This window comes from Oncorhynchus mykiss, chromosome Y (assembly GCF_013265735.2).
Source record: "Oncorhynchus mykiss isolate Arlee chromosome Y, USDA_OmykA_1.1, whole genome shotgun sequence".
NCBI classification, from domain to species: Eukaryota; Metazoa; Chordata; class Actinopteri; order Salmoniformes; family Salmonidae; genus Oncorhynchus; species Oncorhynchus mykiss.
The window spans coordinates 27,525,000-27,541,883 of NC_048593.1; the positions used below are offsets into that span (position 1 = coordinate 27,525,000).

A 16,884-nucleotide genomic window follows, 5' to 3' on the forward strand; every position below is an offset into this window, starting at 1 on the left:
TGAGCCAATTGCAATTTTTTTAAGTTCTATTTTGTGGCACTTGACCACACGACTGAACAGTAGTCAAGGTGTGACAAAACTAGGGCCTGTAGGACCTGCCTTGTTGATAGTGTTGTTAAGAAGGCGGAACATCGCTTTATTAAAGACAGACTTCTCCCCATCTTAGCTACTACTGTATCAATATGTTTTGACCATGACAGGTTACAATCTAGGGTTAGTCCAAGCAGTTTAGTCATCTCATCTTGCTCAATTTCCACATTATTTATTACAAGATTTAGTTGAGGTTTAGGGTCAAGTGAGTGTTTTGCTCCAAATACAATGCTTTTATTTTTAGAAATATTTAGGGCTAACTTATTACTTGCCACCCGCTCTGAAACTAACTGCAGCTCTTTGTTAAGTGTTGCAATCATTTCAGTCGCTGTGGTAGCTGACGTGTACAGAGTCAGAGTCACATTTCCCTATTGTGTGTCAATAATCTTCTATTATCCAACGGTGAGGGGCAAGGTACGTAGGGGCTTGTAGGGTCTGCTATTGGAATCAATTAAAGGTCATCTTGACATATATCTGTGTTCTCTGTCGAGTCCTAGATTACATTCTCAAAGAGCTTTATGGAGGCCATTATATCTTCATCCTGGTGAGAGAAATTAAGAGTTAAGGAATTTGTTGTTTTGGACACAATATCAATTGAACACTACTTATGGCAGTACTGTTCTTAGCTTTTCATATGTTGTGTGCTCTTCTGACATGTTGTGCAGGTTCTGTAAGACAAAACTGACAGAACTCGCTATCTACCAACTACAGGAATACCTGGAATGTTAGCCAGGCAGGTGAAAACCATGCAATAGCCAGCGGCTTGTCCTGGCATTTTTAATATCAGATACATATTTTCGGCAATAAAGATTGTGGAGAATGTGTTTACCTTCTGACAGGTCTCTATGAACTCATCAATGGTCACCACCCCGTCTCTGTTCCGATCCATTTTCTGAAAAAGGTGGCCATTAAAGATCTTGTATGATTACATACCGTATACTACTAACCTCCACAGTGACACAATGTGAAGCTTTATGGTTGTGAAAATTAAAACCGACCAGAGTTCTCATCAAACAAAAAACAACAATAAAGCCTTAGGACAGAAACAATACAAGCAGAAGGACAGAAGGTGTTAAACGACATGTAAAATGTCAGACATGGGAGGGGGTTACATGCTGGGGGGTTTATGTACCTGAAAGAACTTGTCCACATGCTCAGATGGGTCATCATCTCGTACACTGGGAGAGGTATACCTGCCCATCATGTCATAGATGGACGTCATTATGGCCAACATTTCCTGTACACAGGTGCACACAATACACACATACACGCACAAAAACACACACAGTTGCACGTACACACACACACAGTCATGAGTCAATGCTATGTCTTGCAGTGTTACGTCTAGCAGTAGAACTCTCTATGCAACAGACAGGAAAGTTTGAAGGCAAGGTCTTCCACTGTACCTCCTTGGTGATGCAGCCATCCCTGTTGATATCATACAGATTGAAGGCCCACTGGAGCTTCTCTGTTTCTGAACCTCTGAGCAGTACAGATAGGCCAATCACAAAGTCCTGGAGGGGAGAGGGGGGGGGGGGTTGAGCAGGTTATTGGGATGGCTAAGATTGATTGTTCAGGAAGGTTTTATGCGAGAGAAGAAATTACCTTACTTTAAAGGAGCTTTGCTTACCTCAAAACGGATAGAGCCATTTCTGTCCATGTCAAAAGCGTTGAACAGGAAATGTGCATATGTGGTGGCATCTGAGTAGTGATACCAATAATGTAGTTAACATCAGGCAGGTGTACAGTGGATGACAGTTGGTTATTTATTCTCTTTTCACTTTCATCCATGTTGACGATTGCTCAGGGTGAAATGGGTCAGTCTTTAAAGCATCTACAGGGAATTCGGAAAGAATTCAGAACCCTTGACTTTTTCCACATTTTGTTACGTTACAGCCTAATTCTAAAATTGATGAAATATTTTTTAACACCCCATAATGACAAAGCAAAAACATTTTTTTAGAATTGTTTCCTAATTTATTACAAATAAAAAACAGAAATGCCTTGTTTACATAAGCATTCAGATCCTTTGCTATGAGACTCGAAATTGAGCTCAGGTGCATCCTGTTTCCATTGATCATCCTTGACATGTTTCTACAACTTGACCACAGTCCACCTGTGGTAAATTCAATTGATTGGACATGATTTGGAAAGGCACACCTGTCTATATAAGGTCCCACAGTTGACAGTGTATGTCAGAGTAAAAACCAAGCCATGAGGTCGAAGGAATTGTCCGTAGAGCTCGGAGACAGGAATGTGTCGAGAAACAGATCTGGGGAAGAGGACCAAAACATTTCTGCAGCATTGAAGGTCCCCAATACCACAGTGGCCTCCATCATTCTTAAATGGAAGAAGTTTGGAACCATCAAGACTCTTCCTAGAGCTGGCCGTCCGGCCAGACTGAGCAATCGGTGGACAAGGGCCTTGGTCAGGGAGGTGACTAAGAACCCAAACTCTATCACTCTGACAGAGCTCCAGAGTTCCTTTGTGGAGATGAAAGAACCTTCCAGAAGGACAGCCATCTCTGCAGCACTCCACCAGGCCTTTATGGAGTGGCCAAATGGAAACCACTCCTCAGTAAAAGGCACATGACAGCCTGCTTGGAGTTTGCCAAAAGGCACCTAAAGGACTCTCAGACCATGAGAAACAAGATTCACTGGTCTGATGAAACGAAGATTGAACTCTTTAGCCTGAATGCCAAGCGTCACACCTGGAGGAAACCTGGGACCATCCTTACAGTGAAGCATAGTGGTGGCAGCATCATGCTGTGGGGATGTTTTTCAGCGGCACCGACTGGGAGACTAGTCAGGATTGAGGGGAAGATGAATGGAGCTAAGTATATAGAGATCCTTGATGAAAACCTGCTCCAGAGCGCTCAGGACCTGAGACTGGGGCGAATGTTTACCTTCCAACTGGACAATGACCCTAAGCACATAGCCAAACAACACAGGAGTGGCTTTGGGACAATTCTCTTAATGTCCTTGAGTGGCCTAGCTGGAGCCCGGACTTGAACCCGATCTAACATCTCTGGAGAGACCTGAAAATAGCTGTGTAGCGACGCTCCCCATTCAACCTGAAAGAGCTTGAGAGGATCTGCAGAGAAGAGTGGGAAAAATTCCCCAAATACAGGTGTAACAAGCTTGTAGCATCATACCCAAGAAGACTCGAGGCTGCAATCGCTGCCAAAGGTGCTTCAACAAAGTACTGAGTCAATGGTCTTTATACTTATGTAACTGTGATATGTGTTTTTCCCAAAATTTCTACAAACCTGCTTTTACTTCATCATTATGGGTTATTGTTTGTAGATTGATGAGGGGAAAACATATTTAATACATTTTAGAATAAGGCCGTAAAGTAATAAAATGTGGAAAAAGTCAAGGGGTCTGAATACTTTCCAAATGCACTGTATATATCAATAGATGAGGTTCTGAGTTGTCAGAATCTTGCATCTACTAATCAAATTTTCATTCAAAAACAGTAAGACAATGCTCTATCAAATAACAGTCCATTGAAATAGCCAGCCTGTCCTCAAGGACATAATATAGTAAATGTAAATCTGTGACACTCAAATTAGTATGACATGTTACATTGGGTATTGTTACTTAAGCCAAAAATGAGGTTGGTCGGGGAGGATGGGTGGGCATATAATGCAAAACTCTAGCAACCCAAAGGCGTCACGGGCAACTTTAGCATTTTAGCTAATAAGCAACTTTGCAACTACTTACTTCTTCTTAGCTACTTTGTAACTACTTAGCATGTTAGCTAACATAACTATTAACCTTAACCTCTAACCCTAACACCTAGCCTAGCTAACTTGATCTATCTAGCCACCTTGCTAACATTAGCCACAACATGTCATACGTATTGCACATTTGTAACATATTGCACAAATTGCAGTTCATAACATATCATATGAATTGTAATTCGTGACATTTCATATGAAATGGATGATGGACATCCACAAATGAATACCATACAAAACATATCATACTTATTTGAGTGTCACAGATATACATTTGCTATGTGAGGTCTACCCCTGAGTACAGGTTGAAATTGCTGATGACAGTAGGGGCAGTTAAAAGGGCGTCTCCCACCCATCTGCTATCAACCATGGTGCCTCCCTTGCATCTCGAGGGGAGAGAATCCTACCTCCCTGGGGGAAGAACTGTGAATAGATGGTCTTGAACGTCTCCTCATCCACCAGCCCGCTAGGACACTCCTGTTCAGAGAGACATGAAAATATCTTGAATACGTTTGTCTTACTTAACTTGTATGTATTGTACGCATGAATGTAGTTAAATATCTGTGAAAAGAGGTGTGTCTAACGGCTTGTAAATGGCTAAAATGCAGGTAACTGCCAAAATAAAGGAAACACCAACATAAAGTGTTTTAATAGGGCGTTGGTCCACCATGAGCCAGAACAGCTTCAATGCACCTTGACATAGATTCTTATTAGTGTCTGGAACGCTATTGGATGGATGTGACACCATTCTTCTGTGAGAAATGCCATAATTTGGTGTTTTGTTGATGGTGGTAGAAAACGCTGTCTCAGGCACCGCTCCAGAATCTCCAATAAGTGTTCAATGGGGTTTAAAACTGGTGACTGAGATGGCCATGGCATATGGTTTACATCATTTTCATGCTCATCAAATCATGCAGTAACCACTCGTGCACTATGGACGGGGGCATTGTTATCCTATGGAGGCATAGCCATGGCTGCCAGAATAATGGCCTGCCCATCATTTTTATACAGGACCCTAAGCATGATTGGATGTTAACTGCTCAATTAACTCAGGAACCACACCGGTGTGGAAGCACCTGCTTTCAATATATGTTGTATCCCTCCTTTACTCAAGTGTTTCCATTATTTTGGCAGTTACCTGTATGTCTAAAAGGCTTGAAGTGTGTGTAAATATCTGTGTAAATGTATGTAGCTATGTAAGTATGTAAAACATATTGTGAGATGATATCTTTGCAGTCCTTCAAGTCCCTGACAATGTTGATTTAAGCACCCCACTCCCACTCGGTGCTCTAAGCCCAGCCAAGTCCCAGTCGCACATTTTTGAAGCCTCTGTAGAGCGACTGCAGCTCTTTCCTGGTAAACTGGGTCTGGGCCTGGAGCTGTTGTAAGCCTTCGGGCTGGTGACGAACAGTAGAAAGCTCCAATTCACAGTCACTACTCTCTGTTTGAGAGAGGAGAGGGAGAGAGGGAAAGGAGGACAACCCAGGGAAAGGAAGGAAAGTCGGGAGAAGGGGTGAGGTGAAAGGGAGAGGAGAATGCGGATTCAGGGAGAGGCAAAAATAGGACAGGAATGGATGAGAAAGGTTGAAATCGAGAGAGGAAGATGTGAGGATAATCAAAAGAAGTTGGGAGGGAGAGACATTTGTGTGGTGGGTAACAGAAATGGGATTGGATGACAATGGTGTACAATAACATTTTTAAAAACAAAAAGATGGTGGATAATAAAGTAAGAGAGGATGATGAGTGGAAGACAAGCAGAGAGACAAAATATATATACAGTGCCTTGCGAAAGTATTTGGCCCCCTTGAACTTTGCGACCTTTTGCCACATTTCAGGCTTCAAACAAAGATATAAAACTGTATTTTTTTGTGAAGAATCCACAACAAGTGGGACACAATCATGAAGTGGAACGACATTTATTGGATATTTCAAACTTTTTTAACAAATCAAAAACTGAAAAATTGGGCGTGCAAAATTATTCAGCCCCCTTAAGTTAATACTTTGTAGCGCCACCTTTTGCTGCGATTACAGCTGTAAGTCGCTTGGGGTATGTCTCTATCAGTTTTGCACATTGAGAGTGACATTTTTTCCCATTCCTCCTTGCAAAACAGCTCGAGCTCAGTGAGGTTGGATGGAGAGCATTTGTGAACAGCAGTTTTCAGTTCTTTCCACAGATTCTCGATTGGATTCAGGTCTGGACTTTGACTTGGCCATTCTAACACCTGGACATGTTTATTTTTGAACCATTCCATTGTAGATTTTGCTTTATGTTTTGGATCATTGTCTTGTTGGAAGACAAATCTCCGTCCCAGTCTCAGGTCTTTTGCAGACTCCATCAGGTTTTCTTCCGTCCTGTATTTGGCTACATCCATCTTCCCATCAATTTTAACCATCTTCCCTGTCCCTGCTGAAGAAAAGCAGGCCCAAACCATGATGCTGCCACCACCATGTTTGACAGTGGGTATGGTGTGTTCAGGGTGATGAGCTGTGTTGCTTTTACGCCAAACATAACGTTTTGCATTGTTGCCAAAAAGTTCAATTTTGGTTTCATCTGACCAGAGCACCTTCTTCCACATGTTTGGTGTGTCTCCCAGGTGGCTTGTGGCAAACTTTAAACGACACTTTTTATGGAGATCTTTAAGAAATGGCTTTCTTCTTGCCACTCTTCCATAAAGGCCAGATTTGTGCAATATACGACTGATTGTTGTCCTATGGACAGAGTCTCCCACCTCAGCTGTAGATCTCTGCAGTTCATCCAGAGTGATCATGGGCCTCTTGGCTGCATCTCTGATTAGTCTTCTCCTTGTATGAGCTGAAAGTTTAGAGGGACGGCCAGGTCTTGGTAGATTTGCAGTGGTCTGATACTCCTTCCATTTCAATATTATCGCTTGCACAGTGCTCCTTGGGATGTTTAAAGCTTGGGAAATCTTTTTGTATCCAAATCCGGCTTTAAACTTCTTCACAACAGTATCTCGGACCTGCCTGCCTGGTAACGCCCAATTTTTCAGTTTTTGATTTGTTAAAAAAGTTTGAAATATCCAATAAATGTCGTTCCACTTCATGATTGTGTCCCACTTGTTGTTGATTCTTCACAAAAAAATACAGTTTTATATCTTTATGTTTGAAGCCTGAAATGTGGCAAAAGGTCGCAAAGTTCAAGGGGGCCGAATACTTTCGCAAGGCACTGTACATATATATACACATACATATATATATATATATATATAATGAGAGAGTGGGGCACAGATTAAAACATACATAATCAAGACAAAGGAAATGAAGAATACATGGAGTTACTACTGTGTGTGTGCTCACCATCTATGATATACAAACAACCAGAGAGAGGAAAAGGGAGAGGAAGAGATTGAAGTATAGGGAAGTGAGGAGGTGAGAAAGGGAGAAACACACAATCAGGTTAAGTCAGGTGGCCACAGTGTTGTCTTTTCTATTTCTATCTATCAATGATAAGACATGAGACCTTTGTGTTTTGAGGCATTGTGTCTTGATATGCAGTGGAAGCCAGCTGTCTCTCATAAGTTGACAACAGTGAAATCATGTAGCGTCAACTATCAACAACACAGTACGAATAGCTTATGTCTATTTGCGAGGAATATGATGGCCTTGATCAGAAAAGAGACTGGGGAGTCTGTTCCTGTTACTTACCATCTAATGACAAGGGCTCCCAGACACCAAACTGCTTGAACATTACAAAAAAAAGACCAATGACTACAGTAATTGCAATCAGTTCCATGCCATCCAGCACCATGGCTGACTGATTTGAGTAAGAACCTTTATATGCTTTCTATTGGCCAGCCCTGGACATATAGGATGTGTATTCCATAACTTTACAAATGTTTGCTGCTGTAAGTGTGTGTCTAAAAAACATCCTATCAAAGAATTGAAGAAGATGCCTGAAAAATAGCTGCAAACGCTATTGGTCACTCTTTACTCCCCCCATCCTCCCACCCACACACATTGTTAAAGCAGGTGAAATCTGCAAGTGACGATGCTCTTCATGGGTGAACAAGGTAAAGATCCCGTAACAGTCACTCTGTTTCAGCTGCCATTCATTTAACCCCTTGATCTCCAGCGAAGGCAAAAAGGTGAGTTTGTTGATAATATTTTGTCTTCCAAAAGTCCCACTAAATCCAGGTCCAGTGCATGGTTTTGAGTAAAAAAACAACAAAGGTATACTACTTAATTCCTCATCTCCCAAATCTCCTTTGTGAAGTATCCTCTGTAGTAAACATTCTGTCCCAGTTAAGGGCTGAACCCCCTGTGTCTCCCTTTTTGGGTAAGTCCGTCCCACAGGTCCATCAAGACAGGAATTCTCCCTCTAGTGCAGTCTCCGGTTTGAGTGAGCGAGAAAGATGAGTGAGAGAGGGGGGAGGAGGGCAGCGAGTCCGGAGGGATGATGTGTGTTTTTTACTAATAGTTTCTGATTGACCGTCTGAGCGTTTCCTTGTTTGCCCAGGCATTTTAAGAATGATGTAAAGCTGTAAACCAGGCATTGATCCACATCCGCTGATGGCTGGAATATGACCAGCAGCACTTAGAGTGAAGGAGTCTGCCCTACCCTGTGTGGCGCTGCCTGTGTCTACCTCCCATTGACACATATAGCACAAAAAGGCAGACACATCAAACATAACACTGGATGGATTCACAAAGAAACCTCACATTGTGTTTCTAATTCAACAAACTAATATCAAGGGACTTTAAATTGGGGGAAGAGGGACGGTAGACAGAGTGCCCTAAGGTTTTTCCCATCCTATTCCTCTTTAAGTCTCTGTCAAGTTTTAGCATCAATGCTCTCCATTAATTTACACTCCACCAACACTTTCATGATATCAGTTGTGGTAGAGTGCATGACTGTGAGGGCGTAAACAAGACAAAGAGAAGAGACGAAGATGGGTAGAGTTCATAACTGATGAGTGTGCACATCTTAATGGAGTGAGTTTAAGCAGGAGCAGAGAGAGAGGGGGGGGGGGGGGGGGATAAATCAATCATTGAGATGCAAAATGCTGGTCTTAGGACTAGAATGGGAACAGGCCAGAAATGCATTTTACCAAAGAGAGAGAGAGATTTAGATGGAGTTAGTCACTTGACTCTCTCTTCTAAGTGCCCAGAGATGCTGCACATAAAGGTGCTGCACCTTGTGGATACTATAGGGAAAACACTTAAGCAGCACTGACCACTGCACTGGGAAGACAGTCTGAGGCCCCTCCCACAACTGAGCCTGTGTTCATCATTTCAAATCAAATCAAATTTTATTAGTCACATCCCCCGAATACAACAGTGAAATGCTTACTTACGAGCCCCTAACCGACAGTGCAGTTTAAAAAGATACAGATAAGAATAAGAGATAAAAGTAACAAGTAATTAAAGAGGAGCAGTAAAAAATAACAATATATACAGGGGGTACCGGTACAGAGTCAATGTGTGGGGGCACCGGTTAGTTGAGGTAGTATATACATGTAGGTAGAGTTAATTAAAGTGACTATGCATAGATGACAACAGAGAGTGGCAGTGGTGTGGAGAGGGGGGGGGGGGGCAATGTGAATAGTCTGGGTAGCCATTTGACTAGATGTTCAGGAGTCTTATGGTTTGGGGGTAGAAGCTGATTAGAAGCCTCTTGGACTTAGACTTTGCGCTCCAGTACCGCTTACCGTTTGGTATTAGAGAGAACAGTCTTTGACTAGTGTGGCTGGAGTCTTTGACAATTGTCAGGACCTTCCTCTGACACCGCCTGGTATAGAGGTCCTGGATGGCAGGAAGCTTTGCCCCAGTGATGTACTGGGCCGTTCACACTCTGTAGTACCAGGCAGTGATGCAACCAGTGCTCTCGATGGTGCATCTGTAAAATCTTTTTAGGATCTGAGGACCCATGCCAAATATTTTCAGTCTCCTGAGGGGGAATAGATTTTGTCATGCCCGCTTCACGACTGTCATGTTGTGCTTGGACCATGTTAGTTTGTTGGTGATGTGGACACCAAGGAACTTGAAGCTCTCAACCTGCTCCACTGCAGCCCCGTCGATGAGAATGGGGGCGTGCTATGTCCTCTTTTTCCTGTAGTCCACAATCACCTCCTTTGTCTTGATCACGTTGAGGGAGAGGTTGTAGTCCTCTCACCACATGGCCAGGTCCCCTCCCTATAGGCTGTCTCATTGTTGTCGGTGATCAGGCCTACTACGGTTGTGTCATCTGCAAATTTAATGATGGTGTTGGAGTCGTGCCTGGCCGTGCAGGCCCTAAGGGGCCCCTGTGTTGAGTATCAGCGTGGCAGATGTGTTGTTACCTACCCTTACCACCTGGGGGCGGCCCGTCAGGAAGTCCAGGATCCTGTTGCAGAGGGAGGTGTTTAGTCCCAGGGTCCTTAGCTTATTGATGAGCTTTGAGGACACTATGGTGTTGAACGATGAGCTGTAGTCAATGAATAGCATTCTCACATAGGTGTTCATTCTGTCCAGGTGGGAAAGGGCAGTGTGGATTGCAATAGAGACTGCATCATCTGTGGATCTGTTGGGGCAGTATGCAAATTGGAGTGGGTCTAGGGTTTCTGGGATGATGGTATTGATGTGAGCCATGATCAGCCTTTCAAAGCACTTCATGGCTATAGACGTGAGTGCTATGGGTCAGTAGTCATTTAGGCAGGTTTCCTTAGTGGTCTTGTGCACAGGCACTATAGTGGTCTGCTTAAAACATATTGGTATTACAGACTCGGACAGAGAGAGGTTGAAAATGTCAGTGAAAACACTTGCTAGTTGGTCAGCGCATGCTCGCAGTACACGTCCTGGTAATCCATCTGGCCCTGCAGCTTTGTGAACGTTGACCTGTATTAAGGTCTTACTCACATCGGCTGCGGAGAGTGTGATCACAGTCTTCCGGTACAGCTGGTGCTCTCATACATGTTTCAGTGTTATTTGCCTCAAAGCAAGCATAGAAGTAGTTTAGCTTGTCCGGTAAGCTCGTGTCACTGGGCAGCTCTCGGCTGTGCTTCCCTTTGTAGTCTGTAATGGTGTCCAGGCGCTGCCACATCCGACGAGCGTCAGAGCCGGTGTAGTATGACTCGATCTTAGTCCTGTATTGACGCTTTGTTTGATGGTTCGTCGGAGGGCATAGCGGGATTTCTTATAAGCTTCCGGGTTAGAGTCCTGCTTCTTGAAGGCGGCAGCTCTAGCCTTTAGCTCAGTGAGGACGGATCCATGACTTCTGGTTGGGGTATCTACGTACGGTCACTGTGGGGACGACGTCATCGATGCAATTATTGATGAAGCCAATTACAGATGTGATGTACTCCTCAATGCCATTGGAGGAATCCCGGAACATATTCCAGTCTGTGCTAGCAAAACAGTCCTGTAGCTTAGCATCTGCTTCATCTGACCACTTTCTTATTGATTTTGTCACTGGTGCTTCTTGCGTTCATTTTTGCTTGTAAACAGAAATTAGGAGGATAGAATTATGGTCAGATTTGCCAAATGGAGGGCGAGTGCTTCTTTGCAAACACATACAAGTTGAATTACTAAGAGTAAAAAATGCCTTTTAGGAGAAGTTTCCTCACTGTCAACTCTATTTCCACAGGGAGCAAACACAGGTGACCAAACCACTACTATCAGAATGATCACAGAACATATTTAGTGCACCGATTTTTTTGAACCTTTATTTAACTAGGCAAGTCAGTTAAGAACAAAATCTTATTTTCAATGACGGCCTAGGAACAGTGGGTTAACTGCCTGTTCAGGGGCAGAACGACAGCTTGGGATTTGAACTTGCAACCTTTCGGTTACTAGTCCAACGCTCTAACCACTAGGCTACCCTGCCGCCCCAGATGTCTCTATAACCATGTGAACTGCCAGAACAGTACCAGGCAGACCTTTCTATCCATGCATATGGTATAAGGTTAGCTCATGTAATAGACCATTTTAAAAAACTGAGTGGCTGCGGTTACGGATTTTCTGAAATCCGACTTCCTTGGCTATTCATATGGAGATTTCTGCACATGTGCAGGATTTTTCTTTTACGTAACTTCTGCTCAGTCTCCCACTGCCGCATCTCCCTCATTGACATGGAGGGGGAAACTTTATGTTGTAGGGGAGAGCAGGGATTAAAGCAACACGTTGCGAAAGTAATGCTCATTTGCTCATGTAACACAGAAGCTAGAATGATGCACAGTGCATTCCTAATGTGGAGGACGACCTCCCTGCAAAACAACAGCCCATTCCGACCATGTTTCACCGAGTTATCAAAAAAAAGGGGTTTTGAGCTAAAACAGACCTGAAGTGTTTTTCGGTTGTAGAGTTGTGTTTAGTTGTTTAAGGTTCCAAACATGTCATTTTCTTATCCTATCTAGTTACTAAATGACAGCATAGGTTTCAAGTATCATGCTAGCTAGTCTTGGGTGTTAGCCTGGGTGAAATTACAGCAAAACAATGAAACTGATGACCGGGAATAAAATAAAACATTTATGCACAGGCCATTGTCTCCGGTAGTTCACATTGCTTTTATAATGTTAGCAATGTATCAACAAGTGACAATGTTTGAAAATGATATATGACGTCATTAGAATTATGCCTTAATCATTTGACTTGATGGATCAGCTTCTCACATAAGCTTTTAAATGCAGGTTAGTGGTTCAAAATATATTTATAATTTTGGAGGTCAAATACCTTATGTAAAGCCAAGGAAATTTGATAAGCATGATGAGTTTGCTGTTTGTGAAGAGAATAAAGCCGTTTATTTTCTCAAGACAAGAGCGCGTGACAAGGACAGCTAGAGCGCACATAATTGGTGCAGCTAAGCATGAATACTCATTGAAAATTGTGAAAAACATCTACTACATTCCAATTAAAGTGAGATAAGAACATGATGGTTAATGTAGCTATTATGTGATCTATTTAAGTCTGATTCATATTGTAAGGCAAAATATTGTGGTTGCGTAACATTACAATGTTGATGCATGGTTCATTTTCATACATTTCGAACCTATAGGATTAATGATTCAAATCGACACAAACATGAAATGATGGCTTATAGTACATTTGTTGAAAGTAACAAGCATTACAAACCAGAAACATGGCAATGAGACAAATATTGTGCACTTCTCGCCAGCTGTTTCTTCCATCCCAAGGATGTGTTATTCCGACCCACCGGCAGGTACAAAAGTAATGTTGCGGTAGTTCTGTTCTGTCTATTTACTTTCAACTTATTTACCCTAGAAATTAAATTACAATTCCTAATGGTAGAGGCAATATAATATATATATATATATATATATAATATATATATATATATATATATATATATATGTTGTATCGAGCTCTATCGATCTGAGTAATTAGGAACAAAACTTAAAAGTTTTACTTTTGTCCTGCTTCTCTACACTAACGATATGGTCGACATATTCGAACTATAAATTCTATACCTCAAGCACGATTTCATGTTATTTTTTCAGGAGGGGTGTTAGGCTACATGCAGCTATCATGTTGTACACAAAAGACATGATCGACATGTCCGTACCAACTTTGTTGTGTGTTGTAACAGTATTGCAAACACAAGCACAAAACAAAGGTAGTCTGTTTCAAGCAAGACAAGAGACAGGCAGTCTCTCAAATTCATTGCAAACTTTGGCTAGGTCTTTTTTCATCAACTCTCGCTAAAACATGGCAGCATAACTATGAAGATTACCATCACAAATAGTAGGCAGTCTAAAGCAGTAGTTGACAAACGACATAAGGGTGCCGGGTGATGCAGACTTTGGTTACCTGTCGGGATACATGCTCAGCTGCCTATAACATTCGGCTGCACAGAGGTGGAACAGCTTGGTAGCCTACTCTTCCGTACTTGCATGATCATTGAGAAGCGAAAAAACAGTTAGAAGGGATGGGATGGTGTTGGTTAACATATGAGGAGACATAGGCTACATCATCATGGTTCAGAGGAGGGTGAGTAAAGACAGGAAGTAAAGGAAGTGGCAGTTTGAGCAGCAGCTACGTAGTGTGCGTAAAAAAACACGGCCTTGAAACAAAGACAGCAGTACAAAGTGCTGATCGATCTTACGTTAAAGACAGATGTTGATGGCATATCGGCATTAACATACTCTTCGGATCAAACATTAACAACTGCAATGAGAGCAGCATTAAGGCCAATAGTCCCAAACAATTACAGTACAGCTCTATGTCTCAATTTAATGTACATTTTAGGGGCTTTATTGGCATAGGAAACATATGTTTACATTGATAAAGCAAGGGAAATAGATAATTAACAAAAGTGAAATAAACAAAAAAATTAACAGTAAACATTACACTCACAAAAATTCCAAAATAATAAAGACATTTCAAATGTCATATTATGCCTATACAGTGCCTTGCAAAATATTCATCCCCCATGGTGTTTTTCCTATTTTGTTGCATTACAACCTGTAATTTAAATGGATTTTTATTTGGATTTCATGTAATGGACAAAATAGCCAAAATTGGTGAAGTGAAATGAAAAAAATAACTTGTGCGTGCATATGTATTCACCCCCTTTGCTATGAAGCCCCCAAATAAGATCTGGTGCAACCAATTACCTTCAGAAGTCACATAATTAGTTAAATAAAGTCCACATGTGTGCAATCTAAGTGTCACATGATCTGTCACATGATCTCAGTATATATACACCTGTTCTGAAAGGCCCCAGAGTCTGCAACACCACTAAGCAAGCGGCACCACCAAGCAAGCGGCACCATGAAGAGCTCAGCTCAAACAGGTCAGGGACAAAGTTGTGGAGAAGTACAGATCAGGGTTGGGTTATAAAAAAATATCAGAAACTTTATACATCCCACGGAGCACCATTAAATCCATTATTAAAACATTCAACCACAACAAACCTGCCAAGAGAGGACCGCCCACCAAAACTCACGGACCAGGCAAGGAGGGCATTAATCAGAGAGGATACAAAGAGACCAAATATAGCCTTGAAGGAGCTGCAAAGCTCAGTGGAGATTGGAGTATCTGTCCATAGGACCACTTTAAGCCGTACACTCCACAGAGCTGGGCTTTACGGAAGAGTGGCCAGAAAAAACCCATTGCTTAAAGAAAAAAATAAGCAAACACGTTTAGTGTTCGCCAAAATGCATGTGGGAGACTCCCCAAACATATGGAAGAAGGTACTCTGGTCAGATGAGACTAAAATTGAGCTTTTTGGCCAACAAGGAAAACGTTATGTCTGGTGCAAGAGAACACCCCCAAGAACACCATGTGTGTGAATAGTTATGCACGCTCAAGTTTTCTGTTTCTTTGTTTGTTTCACAATAACAAATATTTGCATTAAAGTGTCTCACATCCCGGTCCTGTGGAAATACATTTGTTTTTTGCCAATTTTAACCACACACTTTCTGTTTGTGTACATGGATTTTATAATGTTGTATGTTTTCCCCCCCAACACCACTTTCCATCAATTTGTATAGCAGGCCCTCATGCCAAATTGAGTCAAAAGAGTCGAAGTGCCTTTGTTTTGGTTTGTTTGTTTGTCAGTTAGGGTGTGTAGGGTGAATACGTGGCCTGTCATACGGTAATTTGGTAAAAAGCCAATTTGACATTTGCTCAGTACACTGCTTTTGCTAAGGAAATGTATCAGTCTGCTGTTAATGATCATGCAGAGGATTTTTCCAAGGTTGCTGTTGACGCAATTATGTAGTTACCAGAACCCACTGGATTCTCCAGTCTTTAATAGCTGATTCTAAGATTTGTATTTGATCATGTATATGTTTTTGCTGTTTGGATATGTTTCTCAATTTCTTTCTTGGGTTTTTTCATTCTTCATCAAACCATTTGTCAATTTTGTAAATTTTCTTAGGTTGTCTGCTTGAAATGATACTTTTTAGGATTTCTACTGCCAAGTTTCACCTTCACTATTACAGTGAAACCTTTTGTCCAGGAAATTGTCTTGAAGGGATTGAATTTGTTGTTGAGTAATTGTTTTTTGGTAGATTTCCATACTATCTTCCTTCGATCTATAGCATTTCTTAATATTATTCAGTTCCTTTGGCTTTGATGCCTCATGATTGAGCATAGCTCTGTTCAAGTAGAGTGTGATTTTGCTGTGATCTGATAGGGGTGTCAGTGGACTGACTGTGAATGCTCTAAGAGACTGAGTTGAGGTAGGTGTTTGTCTCCCTGTGTGCTGAGGGTGTCAGGTTCTTGTCCAGTTCTGGTATTTAGGTTGCCACAGACTAGTACATGTCCCTGGTCCTGGAAATTGTTGATCACCCCCTCTAGGATGGAGAGCTGTCATTGTTAAAGTATGGGAATTATATTGGGGGGATATAGGTAGCACACACAAGGACATTTTTCTCTGATCATTTCTAACCAGATGTAAAATGTTCCTGTTTTGACTAATTTAACAGAGTCGGTTAGGTCTGCTTTCTACCAAATTAGCATACCTCCTGAGTCTCTTCCCTGATTCACAGGATGACAATGTCTGTATATCCAATTTATTTGATGAAGTCTCCTCTCTCTCTCTCTCAATCACTTAAACAATTCTGAATAGTTCTGAGACTACCAGAAAGAGTGAGTGTACCATCTGGTGTGCATAGAGAGTACTTCTACTATGTCATGTAATGAGTGATACTATCCAGCAGATGTAGATCCCTAGACATGGTTGTATTTGGGGTTCCTTACTGAAATAGGATGAGTTGAGGCAGGGCAGAAGGGCGATGAAGGGGTTAATTTGGGGCGGGATGGGGGTTTGGGGGTAGAGAATGGGTAAGGGTCTCTTAGCTCCGGTGAGTGCACATGTACATGTTAACCCCAGTCTGCACGTAAAGAAGGGGACTGTCAATTATTTAGATGGGTAGAGAAAATGAGGCCTAACGGGGTATAAGCAGTAACAGACTCTACTATTCCCTCCATACTCAGCTCATGCTTCAACCCATAGTTCAGGTGCTGGATAGAAAAGTGAAAAACATTCTTTCTTCAACAGCCCCTATTTATTTAACAATATTTTACATAGCCTTGGATGTCTCTATTTGCATGTGTTGTACTTGGTAAGAGTATGGAAATGATTTGAAACTAAA

The 16,884-nt window shown here is 41.9% G+C and overlaps 1 protein-coding gene across 4 annotated transcripts in view; it reads right to left on the minus strand.

Annotated features, from left to right (window-relative positions):
• Positions 1-223: 223 nt before the first annotated feature.
• LOC110509914 (calsenilin) overlaps positions 224-16,884 on the minus strand; it is a 38,288-nt gene continuing 21,627 nt past the window's right edge. Inside the window, exons 1-9 of one of the 4 annotated variants that reach the window (XM_036968058.1) lie at positions 13,592-13,872; positions 7,496-7,498; positions 5,103-5,273; positions 4,240-4,309; positions 1,721-1,791; positions 1,497-1,604; positions 1,223-1,327; positions 920-982; positions 224-631 (exon numbers count right to left, since the gene is read on the minus strand). In XM_036968058.1, coding sequence (XP_036823953.1) covers positions 584-631; positions 920-982; positions 1,223-1,327; positions 1,497-1,604; positions 1,721-1,791; positions 4,240-4,309; positions 5,103-5,273; positions 7,496-7,498 — 639 coding nt within the window. In that variant the 5' untranslated portion in view covers positions 13,592-13,872 and the 3' untranslated portion in view covers positions 224-583. Of the gene's footprint in view, positions 632-919; positions 983-1,222; positions 1,328-1,496; positions 1,605-1,720; positions 1,792-4,239; positions 4,310-5,102; positions 5,274-7,147; positions 7,151-7,495; positions 9,172-13,591; positions 13,873-16,884 lie in introns of those variants that run through there. The other 3 variants (XM_036968057.1, XM_021591132.2, XM_021591131.2) reach the window with 3 other exon arrangements.